The following is a 22,284-nucleotide window of genomic DNA, read 5'->3' as shown; positions in this document are numbered from 1 at the left end:
AAGGAAAAGGCGAAAAAATCTTGGGAGTCAAAGGGAGTAGAGGTGAAATCACAATTTAGGATTATGTGATCTGATCAACATGACTTCCATCATCTCTCTTAGCCTCTACTTCCTCCTCTGAAAAATGGTAATAATATTTATCTTGCAAGATTACTAAGGGAATGAGCCATGGTAATAGTAAGAATAAGAATACTGCCAATAGCAATTGTGTATGAGAATATTTCCTATCAGCATACTCTATCTCCCCAGGAAGCAGTGGAGGGATGTTCTTTTTTAATGCTTATATTATGCAGCAGCCTCTTGAGTTTGCATTGGGAAACTGTAAGTACCTGTTTTTCTCTTGATGTTCCTTCTTAAATGTTGTTTACTCTGGTTTAAACCCTCAGAAATGTGACCTTGGGTAAGTGCTCAAAAACATTTAAAGGCTACTAACCTTTACCTTTAAGATTTTTATGTTTCTTGGGTTGAATCTACCCCCTATCAGTTTTCATTTGTTCCCCTTCAAAACTAGTTACTAAAATGGCTAATTTTCCTTTGAACAGATAATTTTTCCAAGTTTATATATTAAACAGTGGGAATGATTAGGTCTCACACCCTTAAAGTACCTAATACAGCTATTTCCCTTCCTTTGGATAAACAACAAGCCCTAAATAATCCATTTTTTATCAATGACTATTTACTAATAAAAGAATAACCAAAACAAAAGTCCCAATTTTTCAAACTGCATTTAATGAGGCTAAAGTCTGAAACAATTGATCTTTTATTGGTCTTATGTGAAAATTAAGGAGTCTACTAAAGGTTTTAATAAACAATGTCACATCAGCTCAATCCCAACCATCTCCAATTAACACAAACACACACACACACACACCACCAACACCACCATCACCACCACCCCAGCCCTCCCACACACACCACTGCAATCAAAGAAAAAGAGAGTACACCAAAGTTTGTGTGGCAAACTCCCAATTAATGATCAAAACTCCTTGGAGCCAAGGTACTATTCTCCCAATAGACTGCTATTTCTAAAATCCATCTCTTTGAAAACAATAGCATGATTAATTCCACCATTCTCACTTACATTACTTACAACATAGAAACAATGATGCAGTAAGAGCAATTATTAAAAACACTTCATTATGTATAATTGTACATGCTGCAATTTGTGTCATTTGGGATTATTTTCCAGGTTGTGATGTCGCCTACCAAGATTAACTAAATCTAATGTTCATCCTGCCACACCACATACAAAAATACAGTTTTCAAAGCAAAGTTGCCCTTCTCTACACAAAGATGGGTAAGAGTTTGTCAGATGAATAAGAATACTTTGCACATGTATCAACACCGTACAAGGCGTTATCCTTCACACGGTAACATTTAATGTATTCTTTTATTTGGGAACAGCAGGACAAGAGCCCCTTTAACTCTCAGAGGGAAACACAAACTTTGTTGCTAAAGCCGAACTCCAGAGATGAAAGTGTGGTCCTCTCAAGGGAGGCAGAGGCAGTGGGGATTTATGGAGGAGGGTGGAAGCCTCATAAGCACTTCAAGAGGAAGGAATTGCAGGTGGTTCCTCGGGGACAGTCGCAAAGCTTCCCAATCCGTGCTCCTTTTCGCACTGCGCACCGCTCCCCAGCGTGGCACTGCGAACAACACAAGGTGCAGTCTTCCCACATATGCAAACCCAGGCTCCCAATGGCCGCATCTCCCCATCAACACAATTTCTGACTCCTGGGAGGGATAGGTGGAACCTATCACCATCCCCAGAGGTCCAAGTATAGTCAGGCCTGAAACACAGAGAGCCTTGTGCTTATAATGTCAGTGAGAGAACATAAAAGGAAATTATCGAACCCTTCCTACTTTATTTCACCTTTTTTGGGTGGGGGCCACATTTTCTGGCTCCTTTGATAGTTTATCCAAAAGAAAGAAAATCAGACTTTTTTGTAAGAAATCAACAATAGACCTATTTCTCACAGTCTCTACTCCCTGCTTTCAACCTCCTCATCCCAAGGAAGGTGTGTGTGTGTGTGTGTGTGTGTGTGTGTGTGTGTGTGTGTGTGTGTGAGGGAGAGAGAGAGACAGACAGACAGAGACAGAGAGAGAGAGAGAACGAACACATGCATGTGTGTGTTCCCTCAAGGAAAGTGACGAGCCGGGAATCAAGAATTTTGACCTTAAAACACAGATCAAAAAAATTGGCAGTGCTCCAGAAGGCAAGAAGAAAATTGGAGGAACAAGATCTGAATAGATTTAAGGGCTCTTCCAATTCACAGAATTCTTCATGAGTTGAAAAAAAAAAAAAACTCATCCTCAAGAAATGCTCCTTTCCATACAGACACCCAAGAGCTGATTCCTGGCACAAGCTATTGGGTCTTCTGAAATGGCCTTAGAGGCCAAGGACCACGTTTGGGGATGTAAAACAAAGGGAAGCCTACAGACTTCTGCAAACCTATTACCTGCAAACCTAGATGGATCTAGAGAGTATAAAGCTAAGTGAAATAGGGCAGTCAGAGAAAGCCAAATACTGTATGATTTCACTCATATGTGGAATTTAAGAAACAAAACAAAGAAAAAAGAGACAAACCCCAAAACAGAATGTTAACTATAGAGAACAAACTGATAGTTACCACATCCTGGGGAAAAGGTCACCTATAAGACTCAAGGTGGTAAATTTCCTCCTGGAAAAACATGGGGAAGGGGAACCCCAAAGCCTTACCATGGGGACTTGGCCATACTTCTTCTCATAGATCGGAATACTTTTAGTCTTGAGCTTCTTCAGGACTTCCTGTAGCGCTTCGATCTGCAACACACCGCCCCCACCCCGGAGCCGAAGTTGCCGCCTTGGCTGCAAGCCCAGCTCGGGTGCTCACTTCCCCTCCAGTCCTAGTTACAAGAAGCCCCAGAACCACACACACACTCCGCCGCAGGACTCCAAGGACAGAAAGGGAAGGTGCAGGGGTAGTAACTTAGCGAGCACGGTCTCTTGTACTGACCACAAGTCCCTTAGCTGCTGAGGCTCCTGTTGCTCCAAGGGCCCGGGACAAGGGATTCGCTCTATAAACTGCCCGCAGGCAGTGGGGCTCCAGACGATTTTCAAATGGCAGCGGGAGCGCTGCCTTTGCGCTCATCTCCGCGCTCATCCCAGCGCACCCGGACTCTGGGAAGTGGGGGAGGGAGGGAGGGAGGACGGACGCGTGTACAGAGGGACTGGGGGGCAACCAAGGGGGATCCGGGAGATACCCACCAGCTCCTTCTCATGGGAGGTATCCTCCACGGCGGAGTAGATGTCCAGGGCTCGGGGCTGGAGCTCAGCATCCTCCTGGGCTCGGGCACCCAACAGCGGTAGCAGAAAAAGCAGGGCGGCACCCAAGACGGTCAGCGGCCGGAGACGGGGGCTCTCCATGGTGCTGAAACTCGGCGCTGCTGTGGCACCCCACGCTCCCGCCTTTTATAGAGAGCCAGAGCCCGAGTACAGGGAAGAGGGAGGGGGCGACGAAGGAAGTGAGTGTGGAGGAGGGTCCAGGTCAACCGTCTGTAGGCAGCGCTCCGCCACCGCCTGACATCAATGCCCGCTGGACACCAGGCACCCGTGAACGAAGCTGTGCGCACAGACAACAGGGACCCCGCACCCCTAAGTGCTGTCAGCCCCGCGGCAAGGGACGCTCCCCTAGGGGCCAGAGCTGAAATGGAGGGGCGGAGGGGCGAAAGCTGAGGGATGGGGAGGAGGAGGGGGCCAGGAAATGGAAAATGCCTTGGAGGCAAGGCACAGGCTGCAGAGTCGCTCCCCATCCCTAGCAGCAGTGGCAAAGCAATCCACCTCACCAGCCCTGCTTCGCCTCTCACCCCAGCCTGTGGCAGCAAGCAGGAGGTGTTGCCTCCATGCAGGCATGTTTGCTGAGCATTTTACTAGACACTGATGCCAGGTAGGGGAGGCAAACATAGTACATATAACAAAGAGAAATCATGGCCTTCCCCAGGATGAGTTCACAGAATCTACGTGGTAATGAGAAAAGAAGGAAGACAGACTAACCTCAATTCAGGGGCAGTGTGGAGGGTACAGAGAGAGCCCCATTCTGATTCTGGTCCTGGCCCCGCTGCTTACAAGCTGTGTGACTTTAGGCAAAATAAAGAATCTATCTGAGCCTCTCTCTTTCTCTCTCTCTCTCTTTCATACAACTGGAATTTAAAAATGCACCTTACAAAGTTATCAAAAGGAGGAATGAGAATAGGTATGTAAAATCCCTGGCCCTTAACACAATAAGCACTAAGCCTCCCTGCCTCTTTCTTTTAAACTATGAGGCTACCCAGGTAAGTGGTTGTGTGCAGTAGTCAGTTTTTCCTTTGGGCAAACTCACCATCCTCATAACCCCTCTTACCCACTACCCACTTGTGATATCTAAGAAGCCTGTCTAGAAAGAAAGCAAAGGGGATGAAAAATGCAACTCCCTGATTATGGAAATATCTCTAGAGATCAGAAGTCAATGATGAGCCAGGTCCCTAGTGACCTGGGAAGATTGGTTTTTGAAAGGTGGGGGGTCCTTATGGCCTGAATACAAATCAAAGTTTCTGTAGGAGAGGTGACGTTTTCCCTACTTAGACCTAGAGGCTTATCACTCAGGCAGGCTGAACCCTGCCTGACCACCTGGGTTCTTTCACCACGTCATCTTTCTTTCAACTGCTCCTAACCCCATTCACTTTTCTCCAACCCCATTACTACCACCCCAGTTCTGGACAATTGCCCCAACCTACATCTTGCCTTCCTCCAACTCCACCCCATCTTCTCTTGCCTTCCTCTAATCCATAACTGACAACCAGGCAGAGTGTTTTTACCCTTAATATGCACTGATGGCTTCCCATCTTACTAAGCACTGAATCTAAATTCCTCATCCTGACTTACAAAGTACTACATGATCTGTACCTCTCTCCAATTTCATGTCCTACCACTCTGCCCCAGGCCCCTCCACTCCAGCCCCAGTGGCCTTCTCTGTGGTCCTCTAACAGGTCAAGCTCATTCCCATTTTGAAGCTTTTGCCCTTACCTTACCTGGAAAGGTCTTCCTGTGTTTCTAAATAGTCGAATACTTCTTGTAATTTAAATCTCGGTTTAAATGTCCTTGACCAGCCAATCTAAAGTATCCACCAATTTATGCTCCCACAGATTTATTGCTTGCCATGTGATGTGGGTCACTGGGATAATTAATACAAAATATGTGTCTGTTATTTCATTTATCAAGTATTTAATTGCTATTCAAATGCACCCTGGGAAGCAATTCAAGAAATACTATCTCTCCTGATGAGTAGCACACACATCAACAGCATCAAAGTATTTTTCTTTGGGATAAATCTAACTTGAAAATTAATCTAATACCTACCCCAGGTCTGCCTCTTAAACATACCTTTAGATCCTACACAATAAAACTTCAGTGACAGCACATTTTACTGTTTAAACCTTACAGAGACATATTGGCACTCATTGCAAAAGGGATCTCCAGTAATGAAGGGATCTCCAGAAAGAAAGTAAGGTTTTAGTCCATCCTTCTGCAAAGATGGGGATATTCCCAATGCAGTAATTTCTCTCATGTTGTGGACAGACACAATTTACTGATTTACTATGGACAAACCTCTCTTAACCACTCCTCCTAAGATAAAGCAGGCTTCCTATTTCTCTCTCACTCCCTCCTTCAAATTTTGAGTAATTTATTTTCCAGTATGGCCCAGAATAACACTTGGCCTTTTGGATTGTCATATTGCTCAAATACCAAACTACTTTGTTATCCATTAACCCCCTCTCCATCCTTCTGCCAAACAAGTCTTGTTCAACAGTAAACTTCCTCAGTTTGGGCCAGGAAGACAAAAGCAAAAATAAACATTGGAACTCCATCAAAATAAAAAATTCTTCACAGTGAAGGAAATAATCAATAAAACTAAAAGACAATCTAATGAATAGGAGAAGATATTTACAAATGACATATCTGATAAAGGGTTAGTATCCAAAATACAGAAAGAACTGATACAATTCAATGCCCAAAAAACAAAGAATCCAATTTAAAAATGAGCAGAAGACATGAACAGACATTTCTCCAAAGAAGAAACACAGATCACCAACAAATGCATGAAAAGATGCTCAACATTACTAATCACCAGGGAAACACAAATCAAAACCACAATGAGATACCACCTCACATCTGCCAGAATGGCTAAAATCAAAAACACAGGAAACTACAAGTGTGGGGAAGAATGTGGAGAAAAAGGAAGCCTCTTGCTGTGGGAATGCAAACTGGTGCAGCCACTGTAGAACACAATAGGGAGGCTCCTCAAAAAGTTAAAAATACTTTCCTTTTACTGCCACGGTGGCAGCCATAAGTATGTTCAGGCTTCAAAAGAGGCTTGCCTCCAAGGTCCTCCACTGTGGCAAAAAAGGCCTCGTTGGACCCCAATGAGTCTAAGGAAATCACCAGTGCCAACTCCCATTAGTACATCCAGAAACTGATCAAGGATGGGCTGGTCATCCAGAAGCCTGTACTGTCCATTCCCAGGATCAGTACCAGAAAAATACCTTGGCCTGCCAGAAAGGTAGGCATATGGGCATTAGTAAGAGAAAAGGTACTGCCAAGGCTCGAATGCCTGAGAAGGTGACCTGGATGAGGAGAATGAGAATTCTGTGCCAGTTGCTCAGCAGACACCATGACTCTGAGAAGACTGACTGCCACATGTGTCATAGCCTGTACCTGAAAGTCAAGGGCAACCTGTTCAAAAACAGGCGGATTCTCATGGAACACATCCACAAGCTGAAGGCAGACAAGGCTCTCAAAAAGCTTCTGCTGAAAAGGCTTCTGCTGAAAAAGGTCCACAGATCAAGGACCAAGGAAGCACACAAAGTCTGTGAAGAGCACCTCCAAGCCAAGAAGGAGGAAATCATCAGACTCTGTCCAAGGAGCAAGAGACAAAGAAATAAAGCTTCCTCTCTTTTGTCTGTATACAGTGGCCTCACCAATTACATAGGTCAGTTATTCAATAAAGCAAACCCTTATCTGCCCCCCCCAAAAAAAATAAAAATAGAACTACTATATGATCCAGTAATTCCACTACCGGGTATTTACACAAAGAATACAAAAACATTAATTCAAAAAGATACAAGCACCCCTATGTTTATTGCAGCATTATTTACAATAGCCAAATTATGAAAAAGCCCAAGTGTCTATCAATAGATGAATGGAAGAGCACCTGGGTGGTTCAGTTGGTTGGGCATTCGACTCTTGATTTTGGCTCAGGTTGCCATCTCATGGTTTGTGGGATCAAGTCCCATGTCAGGCTCTGCACTGACAATGTGGAGCCTGCTTGGAATTCTTTCTCTCTCTCTCTCTCTCTCTCTCTCTCTCTCTCTCTCTCTCTGCCCCTCCTTTCTTTCTCTTGCTTTCTCTCTCTCAAAATAAATAAATTAAAAAAAAATGGATGAATGGTTAAAGAAGATGTGATACACACACTCAGCCATAAAAAAAGAATAAGTTCTTGTCATTTGGAACAACATAGATGGGTCTAGAGAGTATAAACCTAGGTGAAATAGGTCAGTCAGAGAAAGCCAAATACTGTATGATTTCACTCATATGTGGAATTTAAGGGGGGGAAGGAAAAAAGAGACAAACCCCAAAACAGACTGTTAACTACAGAGAACAAAGGGAGGTGAGTGGGTGGGGTACATAAAATAGGTGAAGGGCAATGAAAGTACACTTATCACAATAAACATTGAGTGATGTATAGAGTTGTTGAATCACTACACTGTACCTCTGAAACTAATATAACACTGTATATTAATTATATTGGAATTAAAAAAATCCTCAGTTTCACTGACCTCTTAGATATTTGTATTTAAAAGTGTTTCTCTTTACTTATGTTCACTGCACTTTCCTCCAGGTTAAACATCACTCTGTTCTCTTTGGTACACATTTATAATCTCATGGGTGGCACACTTTTCACTTCTACATTATCTGCTCCCCCACCTTCCCTATCTCCAGAAGAGAAATGAGTTTCCATTGACATTCATCTTGTATTTACTGACTTTCAATCCAAAGCCTTCCAAAGGAACTGATGTCATTCTGTTCTAATGAAACATCGTTATCACTATATAGAAGAAAACAATCTGCAAATGAAGCACACTTGGAGTTGATGCTAAACTGGGAGGTGCTGGAGACATATGAAAGACTATGTATTTTAGAGACAGCCTCAGAAGGAATAAAGTAGAGAAATAAGACAAAGCTTTCCATTATTTTTTCAAAGATTTCAATTTAAAAACTGTCAATTTCAAGGCTTCCAATTTTTTATTTTTTTTTTATTTTTCTTACTTTCTAATATGAAATTTATTGTCAGATTGGTTTCCATACAATACCCAGGGCTCATCCCAACAGGTGCCCTCCTCAATGCCCATCATCCACTTTCCCCTCCCTCTCCCCCCCCCATCAACCCTCAGTTTATTCTCAGTTTTTAAGAGTCTCTTATGGTTTGCAAGGCTACCAATTTTTTTCAAATATCAATGTTCAATATGTTCACAGCACTGCTAAGTACACTATGAGGACTAAACAAGAACAATTCTTGCCCTTGATCTCTGGGTCTGATCATATCCATAAATACCCATAATGTAACATCTCATTGAGGTCAGGGTCCTACTAGAGAAAGGAAAGCCCCAAGAACTCAGAGATCAATTCCCACTAGAGAGGGGAAGTTTCATGAAAAAAAAAAATAGCATAGGAGTTTCTGGGTCTTAAGAGGGTGTGTAGAATTTCCACAATAACTAACATCCCACTCTGGGGCCTTGGGGGTAAATAGGCAATGTACACATAGTCATGGAGTCAAGGACATCTGGGGAAACTGAATGATCTCGGATGTTGGAGGGTAGGATACATAGAGAATGTAAAAGATGGGGAAACAGCACTGGAAAGGAACAGCAGAGCAGAAAAAGGAAATTAAGAGTAGCAATAGATCATTCTAAATTTGTATCCAAAATGAACAAGAAGCATAGATGAACCCAAAGGTTTCCATTTTTTAAATACTAACACTAAAAGCAAGCTTTGTTACCTAAGAGGTCTAGTCTAAGAGAAGTAGCCCGTGTCAGATATAGGGAGGTATCAGTAATGAAAGGATACTTGTTCCAGGACAAAGAAACCTTTCTCAGGTTTCTTTTGCACCACACACCTGGAGTGCAGCAGAAAGAATGGCACACCTAACCTACACTCCCTCTGCCAGAGGTATCCCATCTTCTCCTCTAATTTTTCTGGATTCAGAACTCCTAAACTTGTAAGAAGTGTAGGATTAGAACTAAAGCAGTAGACTGGGATGCCCGAAGAGATGAACTATATGACCTAATAGAGAGTAATTTGAATCCCTCAATGGCTTTTCATTGCCTATACTTTTAAATTAACTTCTCAGCATGGTGTCAGAGTTTCTCATAGTTTGATCTTCGCCCATATTTCCAATCTCCTTTTCCTCCACTTCCAACCAGTTCTGTCAGGCATCTTATATTTTATTTGGCAGATACACCACACTTATTTCTTACCTTTGCACTAAATGAGTGGAATACACTAGGTTATGCTGTTATAACAAACAGCTCCCAAATCTTAGTGACATGACAAAAAAGAGATATACTTCTCACTCGTCTCACATCTGCATCGGGTTTAATGAAGTGCTATGTTCATCATGGTCTCAGGGACCTAGAATGACCAAACAGCCACCATGTCTGACATTGCTGGTTGTGTTCAGGGGCGGGGGGGGGGGGGGGGGGGGGGGGGGGAGGGGGGGCGGTGGTGGTGAGCAGTCGGGGGAAGAAGAGCTCTGGGTAATCTTGAACAATCTATTAACAGCCCTGGCCCAGAAGTGCTGTTTAACTTGTTTGTAACTCATTAGCCTGAACTAGTCACATGGCTCCACCAACGTAAAAGGGACTAAGAAGTGCAGTGTTAACATGTGCCTAGAATAGACTACCATACACGTCTGCATGTTCATACCTCTGCCTTTGACCATGCCCTTCTCTACACCTGGAATGTCCTTCCCAGGCTGTGAACATCTAAACAGCTCATGTTTCAAGACCTATCTTATCTGACACCTTCCTCATCCATTAGCAATCATACCAACAGGTTCACCTTACATTTGTTTCCATAAATCTTTAAACAATACTTATTAAAACACCCAACATGCATTACATTATGTTATCATATGTCTATCTCACTTGCTAGACCAAAACCCTCGAATACTCTTGGTAGTCCCAGTATTTAACATGGTGCTCGATACACAGATGAGAAGGAGAAAGTTAGGTGCTATGAAATGAAAGATAATATTTAGCCACTAACTAGGTGACCATACAAACAACTACACACTTATTACAGAATAATTCATCAAGCAGTTTAAAAGCACTGCCAATTTACTATTTAGAAACACCATTATCACCCTCATATTAAGAAAAAAGTATGCCAGAGAGGGGGAAATTTGTTTCACAGGAAGTCAGTTTCAGAGTAGGATTTCTGGGGTACAAGCTCTGGCCTCTCTCAACATTTCCTCCAACAATTAAGGGCATTTTAGTTGCAAAATGGTAGATTTTTTGCCAAGTGCAAAATTTGGTCTGTCACTAAGAAGAAGGGTATTGCCATAAAAATAAACTCAAAATGGATCAAAGACCTAAATGTAAGACAGAAAACCATCAAAACCCTAGAGGAAAAAACAGGCAACAACCTCTTTGACCTCAGCCACAGAAACTTCTTACTCAACACGTCTCTGAAGGCAAGGGAATTAAAAGCAAAAACGAACTATTGGGACCTCATCAAGATAAAAAGCTTCTGCACTGCAAAGGAAACAATCAACAAAACTAAAAGGCAACTGATGGAATGGGAGGAGATATCTGCAAATGACTTATCGGATAAAACGTTAGTATCCAAAATCTATAGAGAACTTACCAAACTCAACACCTGAAAAACAAATAATCCAGTGAAGAAATGGGCAGAAGACATGAATAGACACTTTTCCAAAGAAGAAGATATCCAGATGGCCAACAGACACATGAAAAGATGCTCAACATCACTCATCATCAGGGAAATACAAATCAAAATCTCACTGAGATACCATCTCACACCAGTCAGAGTGGCTAAAATTAACAACTCAGGAAACCACAGATGTTGGAGAGGATGTGCAGAAACCCTCTTACACTGTTGGTAGGAATGCATGGTGCAGCCGCTCTGGAAAATAGTGTGGAGGTTCCTCAAAAAATTAAAAATAGAATTACCTTATGACCCAGAAATAGCACTACTAGGAATTTATCCAAAGGATACGGAAGTGCTGATTCATAGGGGCACATGTACCCCAATGTTTATAGCAGCACTTTCAACAATAGCCAAATTATGAAAAGGGCCTAAATGTCCATCCATTGATGAATGGATAAAGATGTGGTTTATATATACAATGGAATACTACTTGGCAATGAGAAAGAATGAAATCCTGCCATTTTCAGCAAGGTAGATGGAACTGGAGGGTATTATGCTAAGTGAAATAAGTCAGGCAGAGAAAGACATATCATATGTTTTCACTCATACGTGGAATTTGAGAAACTTAACAGAAGACTATGGGGGGAGGCAGGGGAAAAATAGTTTCAAACAGAGAGGGAAGCAAACCATAAGAGACTCTTAAATATAGAAAACAACCTGAGGTTTGATTTGAGGGGGGAGTGGGGAAAATGTGTGATGGGCATGGAGGAGGGCACTTTTTGGGATGAGCACTGGATGTTGCATGTAAGCAATGAATCATGAGAATCTACTCCTGAAGCCAAGAGCACACTGTATACACTATATGTTAGCTAATTTGACAATAAGTTATATTTTTTTTTAAAAGGAAGGGTATTGCTTCCACATCCTTGTTACAGACTTCTTCAGTGCTTTTCCCATACACTCCCTATGGTGCAATATGGAAAGAAAACTGGGATAGGATCAAATCCTAAAGAATCTTGGGAAATTTAAAACCTGTTTCTGATCAACAGTCCCAGATCACAGACATGAAGAAGTGACTCCTGTGCTGGGCAGGGCTTGGCTTAGATGGCATTTAAGGTCACTTTTACAATCATGATTCTGGGACTTTATGCCTCCTTGAGAAATCACTAAAGTGAAATCTATTCCTTTTGACATAAACTATAACCTCAGGAGAAAAACAATAACATCTGGCATGATCCAAAGAGGCAGGGCCTGAGGACAAAAGTATGTTTTATAGGAAGAAGGATCCTCAGTGAGTCTCTCCTTTATTTTTCAGGTGATCTCTGGCCCTGACATTTCTCTACTGTGCATCAGAAGTAGTTTAATCTGGTTCTGGTTTTAACGATAGATCCATCATGTTGGCTTGGATTACCAGCTAAGTCAGGTCCAGCTTCTCCTGCTCTGCAAGCTCGATATATTGACATTCAGATCTCTGCACTTCCCATCAAACTTTCTCTGTAAAGCCAGCCTCACAAGTTCTCTGAGATGGATGGGGTAGCAATCATTTCTTAAGCTCCCCTAATATTTTCGGAAAGCACACACGGACTGCAGTTATTACACCGGAAGGTGAGATTAGAGTGGAAGTTTGAGAAGAGTGAAGCCCAGAGAATGGCAGATGTGCTCAAGGTCATCTGTCAAGTTTTCCTCTCCTAACAACTGACTGCAGGAAGACAGCTGTTTGGAAATCCAGTTTAACTTTATGAATGGGATTATCGACAAATGAAGCTCTTCTATTTCTATACAAAAGAAGTTTAAAGATCTTAGGAAAGGCAATCCAATCAGAAGAGGTGTGCAGACTGGGGGATGTCTTAAAGCTGCATTTGCCATAGAGTATTCACTGTTTTAGGGGGACCTTATGGAGATAATAATGATTATGGGAATACTTAAAAAAAAAACACCTCAATTTTCCTCAGTGCCCAATACTCCCTTAATTTTCAACCCTTCTCTAGAAAACACAGATCTTCAATCATATTCTCCTTTCTTACAGGCCCCAAGGCCTCTATGCCCATTCATCTGAGGCTGTGACAAACATCATGGTTATCTGTGGCTCCCGCTCCCTCTGACACACTATGCAATGTTATGTGTTACACTGTGTTATGATTCACAAATGCTTAGTCCTCCAGGAAGGACTATACTTTGGACTCCACCAAAAGCATAGCCTTTTCAACATCATGTGACTTGCTTCAGCCAATGAAATACAGGCAGAAGTATGAGGAATTGTTTTCACATGGAAACTTTAAAAACCAAAGCATACTTTGCACTGCTCTCTTTCCCCTTCCATGCTGATTGGCAATGTTCCAGATAGAGGTAGCTCTGTCAGCCTGTTATGGAGAGTTCTGGAGGGAAGAAAATGTTGAACACAGCTACCAGCCTTCAGTAGACATATAGTGTGAGGAAGGAATAAACTTTGCAGATGTAAGCCACTGAGCTTTTGGGGTCATTTGTTACTGCAGCATAATTTAGCTTACCCAGGCCAACTCAGGTAGATAGATTACCATACCCATCAACTCATCTCATAGATAGGACCAGTCATCTATGCTGCATAACATTTAGTGGCTAAAGACAACATGTCTTTATTATCTCACTATTTCTGTGGGTCAAGAATCCAGACATGGCTTAGCTAAATCATCTCTTTGAGGGTCAGTGCAAGGCTGTAATCATAAGGTGTTGACGGGGGCAGCAGTCATCTCAAAGTTCAACTGAAGCAAGATCCACTTCCAAGATAACTCAGTGGTTGTTGGCAAGAAGCCAGAGAAGTGACATCTCACCACTTGTGCCATATTCTATTCACTGGGTCCTTCCCACACTAACAGGCAGGAAGTGAATATCAGGAGTCAGGGATTAATGGGAACCATATTAGAAAGTGTCTATCACAATGATTGTCAACAAAAATAAAAGTAAATGAACAAGAATTGGTCAAGAACCTAAGCTTGAGTGGTGAGATAAGAAAGAGAATCTTATAAATGGGCTCTGAAGCCCAGAAAGGTTAAATATCTTGCCTAGGCTATGCAGCTAGAAGTAAAGCCAGAATGAAAATTGAGATCAGTGCTATTTCTGCTCGACAGTGCTAAGAGAAAAATTAAATAGCAATACAAGACAAATTGCATTCAAGTGAAACAGAAGCTAGGCCATCAGTTGCTAATTGAATTGTCACATAAATCATCCAGATAATGAGTGAATTAAAAGTGCAGAAAGACAAGCTTGTTAGGCTGGGGGCAATAAAAAGGTGGGTCATAATATGAGCTAGACCCGAAGGGTAGAATTGTTTGTGTGGAAAAGAAGGCGAAACTGTTCTTGGCAAGGAAATAGCCATGCTGAGGCTTCTTCAGGGGAACACTGAGGCATCATGCAGAAATGCTGATGCCCCTACTCCTCTGTCTTCAATCTCAACTCATCAGATGAAAGACATTTTCCAAACAGGCTATCTCTGGAACATTGTGCATCAGAGGTGAAGCCAGACAGACCCCTTAATTTATCCTTAGAGAAGTGGTACCCAACCTGAGGAAGAAGTATCAGAATCAACTAGAAATTTTTGTTTGCCAAGCTACATATGCTTATATTATACCCCCAAAACCTGAAGTACCAGAATATCTGTGGAGGAGGGCACTGGAGCTCAGCTAGCTTGAAAAAGTTTCCCCAAGTAATTCTGATATAACCCCCTGGTTAAGAAGCACTGCTTAGGGGCTCTTTGCACCATCTGGTGAGGTTTCAGGGTGCATATGATGCCCACCAAAAACTCCAAGGCCAGGTCTTTTCAGGATGTTAATACCCTCTCTCATAAAACACAAACAGCTTGACAGGTGAGCCAGGATGGAAAGATGAAGTCCAGTCATGGTCAGATCAACAGAGATCTCCACTATCCCCTCAACTAAAGTCTTATGAGCATGCCCCAAGGGCCTTTCCAAGAATACTTGACGTGCAGAGATAAGCCCCCAAAATAGTAAGCTTAATAGTAATTAAACCTTAATGAAAGACTCACTTTTATCCACCTTGGACAGGATAATGGGACAGGGGGATGTATTCCCCATTTTGTAGGTGATAAAACTGATCATTTAAGTAATTGGATCCGGGTCCACAAGCAAGTGGGAAGGAAGTGGAACCCAAATTATCCGAAAACCCAGTATTTTCTTATTTGCTAGTCCTTCCATTTTACTTTGTCAATTTTATCATTGTTTTAGAAGAGGAGGTGAGAAAAGAGGGGGAAAAAGAGAAAGAGAAACTAAAATCTAGATAATTTTCAATTATAAAAGGATATTCCCTAAAGGTCAAGATCCCCATGGTTCCCTGACAAACCAAGTCATTTTTTATTGGAAGCTGCAAAAATGTCAGGCTGAGTTTCCAAGTGCAAGGTTTGATTTTCCCATTGTGACTGAAACTCTGTTTCATTACACAGACTGTGAACTCTGGACTGAGGTCCTCCCATGCATCCCATTGGAGATCTTCTCCCAGAAAATCAAACAAGGCTTTAAGGGCACTTTGGCTAGGGGAAGAGCAAAGATCTCACCCTATGCAGATACAAACCCACCACGCTTCACTGACTAGGAGAGACCCTGACAAGCCACAGCTATTAGCATTTATGATGCTTTTTGCCCAGATGCAAATGTCATTTTCTGCCATTTGCACTGATGACCAGGGTAGCCCTGGATAAAGGCATCGCTGATGGACACAGCCTTTGCTAGGGGTGGGGGGAGAGGTTGGAATGGACTACAACTATAGCTTTGCCCATGGCAGCCGTCAGATACCCACAGAGACCAATTTCTCCCAGGGCTTGCTAATGAAATGTTTCCTCGGGGGATGAAAAAGTCTTCAAAGGAACCTGTCAAGTTTGTTGTACTTTTTTTATCATTGTTTTTTTTTCCAAAGCACAGGCACACAAAAAAGAGCAAGCAGCTTCAAAATGCCATTACCTGTTTCCTTAATATTTGCCATATGATAGTCTTGATGTCCAAGCATTTCAAAGGGAAACTCTGAAATAATTCTTTGTTTCTTTCTTGTCTATTCTTTCTCCAGGATTTTGTAAAAACACATCCAAGCTCTAGAGGCATGGACATAAATGTCCTAAAGGCTCAGTTACATATGAGTAAATCAAGATAAGTGAATGGGCTGCCCAAAAGGTGCTGGGAGATAAGTGAAAACCAATCTTGCATTCCAGACTTCCTAAGCCCCAAGGTACAAGTGTTATTTACGTGGAAACCCTAAAAAGAGTTTCTGAACTGGGCTGAAAATTAATTAGGCCACCTTGTGAGCTTTTCAAACAATATCCACCATCAGAGATTCTGATTCAATTGGCCTGGGTGGTGCCCAGGCAAGGGTGCTTTAAAAGCTCCCCAGGTATAAGATGGAGGTATCTCACTCTCAATGATCAGTATGGCCCTTCTGGTGCCTAATTCACTGAACTGGGCATTTGGATCAGTTGCTCTGTTCCAGTTTACGGATTGTAAATCTAGGTGTCTATGGGGGACAACAAGTAAGGAAAGGCCCAAAGAGGGACAGGTACAAAGCAACAGAGAGTGGTAGACCTTATAGGGTTTTTTAAATGTTTGTTTATTTTTGAAGGCGAGAGAGAGACCAAGCATGAGCAGGGGATGGGCAGAGAGAGAGAGAGGGAGACACAGAATCCAAAGCAGGCTCCACAGGCTCTGAGCTGTCAGCACAGAGCCCAATGCGGGGCTTGAACTCACGGGCCATGAGATTATGACCTGAGCCCAAGTTGGACGCTTAACCAACTGAGCCACCCAGGCGCCCCTTAGTTTTTCAAGAGGAGATAGAAATTTCAATTTTTTTTAATTTTTTTAATGTTTATTTACTTTTGAGAGAGACAGAGTGTGAGTGGGGAGGGCAGAGAGAGAGAGAGACAGAATCCAAAGCAGGCTCCAGGCTCTGAGCTGTCCGCACAGAGCACGACAGGGGCTCAAACTCACAAACTGTGAGATCATGACCTGAGTCGAAATCAGATGTTTAACCAACTGAGCCTCCCAGGGGTCCTAGAAATTTGGATTTTTATATGAAACTTCCTGATTTTAAAATTTTAACAACTGATTTAAAATGGAATTCTTTGAAAGTACACAAGGCAGCAGCCTTGGTTTCCACTCAGAGCATTTCCTACACTGAGCACTCAGATGACCTGGGCATCTCTTTCCCTCTGGGATAAGCTAGCAAAACTGAAGAAAGAAAGCACACCTGCAGAGCATGACTGCCTGTCCTGGTAAACACTGGCCTCCTGTCAGTCTGGCCTGCATCATCATTTATATGTATATGTATTTAACTGACAGACTCCAGTTTCCGGGAGGGCCCAGGAATATGTCTATAACCAAATGAGTGACCCAAACCCTAAGAGGCTTCACCAGGCCTTAGACAAGAATGTGCCATTGGGTCCAGGACCTTGGAGGAAACTCAAAAGAAGTAAGGAGGGGAATAACTGAACCCCCAAAAGATCCTTGTTGATCCTTTTTGTTAGATCACCAATCAGAGAATATAGTATGTGGGAAAGAGCAAAGGTACCGAAGCCAGACCCTGACCCACTGTACAGCACTGGGCAAACCAAACCATCTTCCAAGCCTCAGATCTCACATCCATCAAGTGAACATAAAAATACCTTCCCCATAAAAACAGTATGGAGATTCCTCGAAAACATTAAAAATAGAATTACCCTATAATCCAATAACTGCCCCACTGGAAAGGACACAAAGAATACAGAATCACAAGTTCAAAAGATATATGTACCCCCTCTGTTTATTGCAGCATTATCTGCAATAGCCAAATTATGGAAGGAACCCAAGGGTCCATCTGTAGATGAACGGATAAAGAATATGTGATATACATAATGGAATATTTATTGTTCAGCCATAAAAAAGAATGAAACCTTGCCATTTGTAAGAAAACAAGGATGGAGCTAACGAGTATAAGGCTAAACTGAATAAGTCAGCCAGAGAAAGACAAATATTGTATGATTTCACTCATACGTAGAATTTAAGAAAACAAATGAACCAAGGAAGAAAAGAGTGAGAGAGAGACAAACCAAGAAACAGACTCTTAACTATAAAGAACAAAATGGTGGTTACCAGGGGAAGTGAGTGGGGGGATGGGTGAAACAGGTGAAGGGGATTAAGAGTACACTTATGATGAGCACTGGTAATGTATAGAATTGTTGATTCACTATATTGTACCCCTGACACTAATATAACACAGTAGGTTAAGTACGCTGAAATTAAAATTTGAAATTTAGTAAAACAACAACAATAAACCTTCCCTCATAGAGTTGCAATGGTGAGACAGGATGAATCTAGAGCACCCAACACATGGACTGCACCAGATAAATTTTCAGTCAGAAAAGGCATCCATTTTCATGCCTTGATAATCTAATTAAAGTATCTCAAAATTCTTACTGATGGAAATTTCTTCCAAATACAAGATTTAATTCTTTTTTTTAATGTTTATTTAGTTTTGAGAGAGAGAGAGAGACAGAGAGAGAGAGAGAGAGAGACAGAGCATGAGCAGGGGAGGGACAGAGAGAGAGGGAGACCCAGAATCTGAAGCAGCTCCAGGCTCTGAGCTGTCAGCACAGAGCCCGATGCAGGGCTCGAACTCATGGACTGCGAGATCATGGCCTGAGCTGAAGTCAGACACTTAACCAACTGAGCCATCCAGGCACCTCTGCTTTAATTCTAAACTCCTTTTGTTTACCTACAACGACTACAACTACACACTCCTTCCACACATGTGCACGCAGGTGGCAAATGTCTCCGTCCATCAGAGCTTTTCCTTCCAGCATCTCACCAAGGCTCTAGTGGTCCCTTTCACCCTCTGAATTCTGCCCACCCTTCCACAATACTTCAAGCATTTCACAGTATTAATCTTTCACCTGCCGCTCAGCACATCAGAATGTACAAACACCTCAGCTGAGAGGTCTGGACATGGTCAGGTGACATAATAACCCTTAGGGAAGAGGCCATGTGATAAGCATCTTTTCATCTTCTTCAGATACAGAAATGGCACCCAGGAGACCAAAATGTCACTTTAGGCACTTTCTCCCAGCCTCTTTCTGCAGAGCCTCATCTTGCCTGCAGCACCCACTGCCAGTTCTGAAATCACATTACCCATCTTGGTGGGCATTGCATCCTAAAAAGCAGCTATAGTCATGGCTTACCATCCTCCACAACATCTGTCTATATTCGATTTAATTGCACAAACATGTAGGGACTTGTTTCTCCAACTACTCTACTAAGGCTCCAAGGAGGAAAATCTAAAACAATACACAGACTTTTGCCTGAACTCCCCACAGTGTTAAGGCTGTATATCAAGTTTGCCGAAGGGATGACATCCCATCAATGGTTAGACAGATTTTATTAATATTTCTCTGCTCTGTATCTCTTTTCTAAGACATCCACCTGTGATTCAGATTCCCTGGCCCAGGAGTGTAGTGGGTATGGCTATTAACAAATATAACTGATTATTTTATATGAGGACTTTATATCTACATGGATCTTGAAAGAGATTAAGATATGCTACCCCAGAATGTGCCACTTTGGCATAAAGATTATTCAGATAAGACTTTGAGCTGAAAGCAATTGAGAATCAACAGATACAGGATAATTCTGCTTCAAAACAAAGCACAAAGTTCCCTTTGTGATGGTGTCGCTCACTCGCTCCTATACCAGGAAGAGGAATGACCTTTATCACGAATGATGGACAACCAGCACCAACATGAAACTGCAGAAACAACTTTAATAAAATAGCCCTTATATTCCATTAGTTTCCCTGATGTATTTCCTAGTCACTTCCTCACAATTTATTGTTCCTTAAAGCCCAAACCCCTTTTCCTTTGGTAAGAAGGGTATACAAGCTCACAAGTCTAACTGGTTCTTTGAGTTTCGCTTGCTTTCTGTGAACTTCCTTGCAGGTAAACAGAAATAAAAATTGTGTGCCTTTTTTCCTGTTAATGTATCTATTGCCAATTAGATTTGCAGGCCCCCACTCAGTGAGCCTAAGAGGGTACGGAAAAAGTTTCTCCTTCCTGACAACCTCTTCAAAGCAGACATTCTCAGGGACAGTATGCTAACACTCAAAACCTAAGGACCTGCATGCCTTTCTGGAAAGGTTCGTTGTAGTTTATCTAACCATAAACAACAATTGAACCTGAGAATTGCAAACTTTTATTTGCCCATAGGCAATGACTATGCTGCTGGGAGCAAGATGAGGGAACATCAAACAATTACAATCCAGTGTAAGATGAGCTTACAGAGGAGGACCTCCCAGAACTCTCTACACCGGAACTCACAAGCTGTGACTCTAGCCCCTTTCAAATCCCATTCTCCAATATAGCAGCCACTGTGATCTGTTTTTAAAGATGAACTGAGGGGCGCCTGGGTGGCGCAGTCGGTTAAGCGTCCGACTTCAGCCAGGTCACGATCTCGCGGTTCGTGAGTTCGAACCCCGCGTCAGGCTCTGGGCTGATGGCTCCGAGCCTGGAGCCTGTTTCCGCTTCCGTGTCTCCCTCTCTCTCTGCCGCCCCCCCCCCCCCCCCCGTTCATGCTCTGTCTCTCTCTGTCCCAAAAATAAATAAAAACGTTGAAAAGAAAAAAAAATTTTTTTTAAATAAATAAATAAAATATAAAGATGAACTGAGTCTTCTTGTTCCCCTGCTTAGATCCCTGGAAGCCTTAACTTGGCACTTAGAGTGATTCCTAGTTCCTTCCAAGGCCCACAAGATGCAGAAGGATCTGGTCTTGCCACCCTCCCCGTCCTCAGTCACTGGTTTTGTGAGCATCTACTAGGCTGCAGGCCTCTGCTAATCTCATCTCCTGCCACCCCCCTTGTCCTCCACCTACTCCTGCATGGTTTCTTCTCAGCCTCTAGACCTTTTGCTCTAATGTCCCCTCATATAGTCCTTCCCAGCCACTCGAAATAGCTGCCCTATGTTATCCTTTATCACAGAATTCCATTTCCTTGGTAGCACTTATCACTATCCTGAAATTGATTCATTTGTTTCCTTGTTAGATGTTCATCTTCCCCCTTGGACTGTAAACTCAATGAGGCAAGGATCTGGTCTGGGGAGAACAGTGCCAGGCACAGAGCGTCCAAGGCAATGAACAGTTCTGAATGTGGAAATGAGAGGAAAGTCAGCCTTCGGGGCAGGCCGCCCCACTCGCCCCTTCCTCTGCAGCCACCCCTCACCTGGTCATGACTCAGCAGGTGCACATGCTCCCATAGACCCCTGGCACGTCTGAGCAATAGCTCAGGGTCAACTCCTTAGTAGCTGTCTTTCTGCATTCCCCTCCCTTCCCCAGGAAAGCCTTTGGGAAGCCTATGGAAGAGAAATATAAATCTGTTCCCGCCCCACCCCTTCTGCCACACAGACACAAGACAAGCACATCCAGGGTTCCACAGAGAGAGAGAGAGACTTGAACTGCCCAAAAGCATCTCTTGTGAAGTATAATTTGACTTTATTTTAGGATCTTGAACTCCTGGTCCCTTAGGCCTAAGCTGTTTCCCAAGGGAGTCTATGCTGAGCCTTTGCTCTAGGGCACCTGTCTCCCAGGGATGGCCTTGCTGCTGCCAACCAGGACAATGGATGTGACCAGAGTTCCCAACAGTGCCAGTGAGTGACTGTGGACTTCTAGGTGACATCATACATGACCCAGTACCAACCTTTCAATGTGACACAGCACAGGCTTAGTCATAAGATCCGGAAAATACAGACTTCATGCCTCCGGAACGAAATGGCTAAGATCTCTTTTCCTAGGGATCAGACAGGTTGAGCTGAAATGAGTGTCGATAATACCCACTGATTGCATCTCAAGGACCATTTCCCTGAACTAAGCCTGGGTCAGAGAGCTTATTCCTTTAGAGCTGCATCCACTGGGGAAATTTTTGTTCTAAAATATATAGCATTGGAGAAATGGAAAAAACCACTTACAACTGTACAGTGAAGAGGTGGGGTGGGGGATAGTAACCTAATTGATTTTTAGGATAGAATAGAGCTTCTTATTCAACAGCAGCCCAGAATTAAAGATGCGTAAGTGCTCTTGATGGATGTGGCTATCAGAATCCCTCTACGTATGCTAATAACATAAGCTAACAGAGCCCTTACTCTGGGCCAGGCACTACTGAGCAAAGCAGCTGATAGGCATTTCTCATTTAAATGAGGGTCAGGGGGTGCCTGGGTGGCTCAGCTGGTTGAGGGACTAACTTCGGGCGCAGGTCATAATCTCGCGGTTCATGAGTTCAAGCCCCACATCGGACTCAGGACTGACAGCTCAGGGCCTGGAGCCTACTTTGGATTCTGT

At 42.9% G+C, this 22,284-nt stretch overlaps 1 protein-coding gene and 1 pseudogene across 1 annotated transcript; one reads left to right on the top strand and one right to left on the bottom strand.

Moving 5' to 3' along the window:
* Positions 1-1,054: 1,054 nt before the first annotated feature.
* On the bottom strand, positions 1,055-4,146 carry CARTPT (CART prepropeptide). The gene is made up of 3 exons (XM_015074556.3): positions 3,245-4,146; positions 2,717-2,800; positions 1,055-1,643 (listed from the first exon to the last, which is right to left on the bottom strand). Exons 1-3 carry the CDS (start codon positions 3,401-3,403, stop codon positions 1,536-1,538), a joined length of 351 nt encoding a protein of 116 aa, XP_014930042.2. The 5' UTR covers positions 3,404-4,146; the 3' UTR covers positions 1,055-1,535.
* Positions 4,147-6,182: 2,036 nt separating this feature from the next.
* Positions 6,183-6,954, top strand: LOC106977063 (60S ribosomal protein L19-like; annotated as a pseudogene).
* Positions 6,955-22,284: the final 15,330 nt, after the last annotated feature.

Source organism: Acinonyx jubatus, chromosome A1 (assembly GCF_027475565.1).
Source record: "Acinonyx jubatus isolate Ajub_Pintada_27869175 chromosome A1, VMU_Ajub_asm_v1.0, whole genome shotgun sequence".
In the NCBI taxonomy this organism is placed as follows: Eukaryota; Metazoa; Chordata; class Mammalia; order Carnivora; family Felidae; genus Acinonyx; species Acinonyx jubatus.
This window is presented reverse-complemented; position numbering and strand designations above follow the sequence as displayed.

Bases quoted from the DNA above. Each gene is read 5' to 3' on its own strand.
- CARTPT (XM_015074556.3), bottom strand. From the start codon at position 3,403: ATGGAGAGCCCCCGTCTCCGGCCGCTGACCGTCTTGGGTGCCGCCCTG. The intron at 2,801-3,244 runs GTGGGTATCTCC...GGTGTGTTGCAG, and splicing joins CCTCCCATGAGAAGGAGCTG to ATCGAAGCGCTACAGGAAGT. The intron at 1,644-2,716 runs GTAAGGCTTTGG...TGTTGTTCGCAG, and splicing joins AGTATGGCCAAGTCCCCATG to TGCCACGCTGGGGAGCGGTG.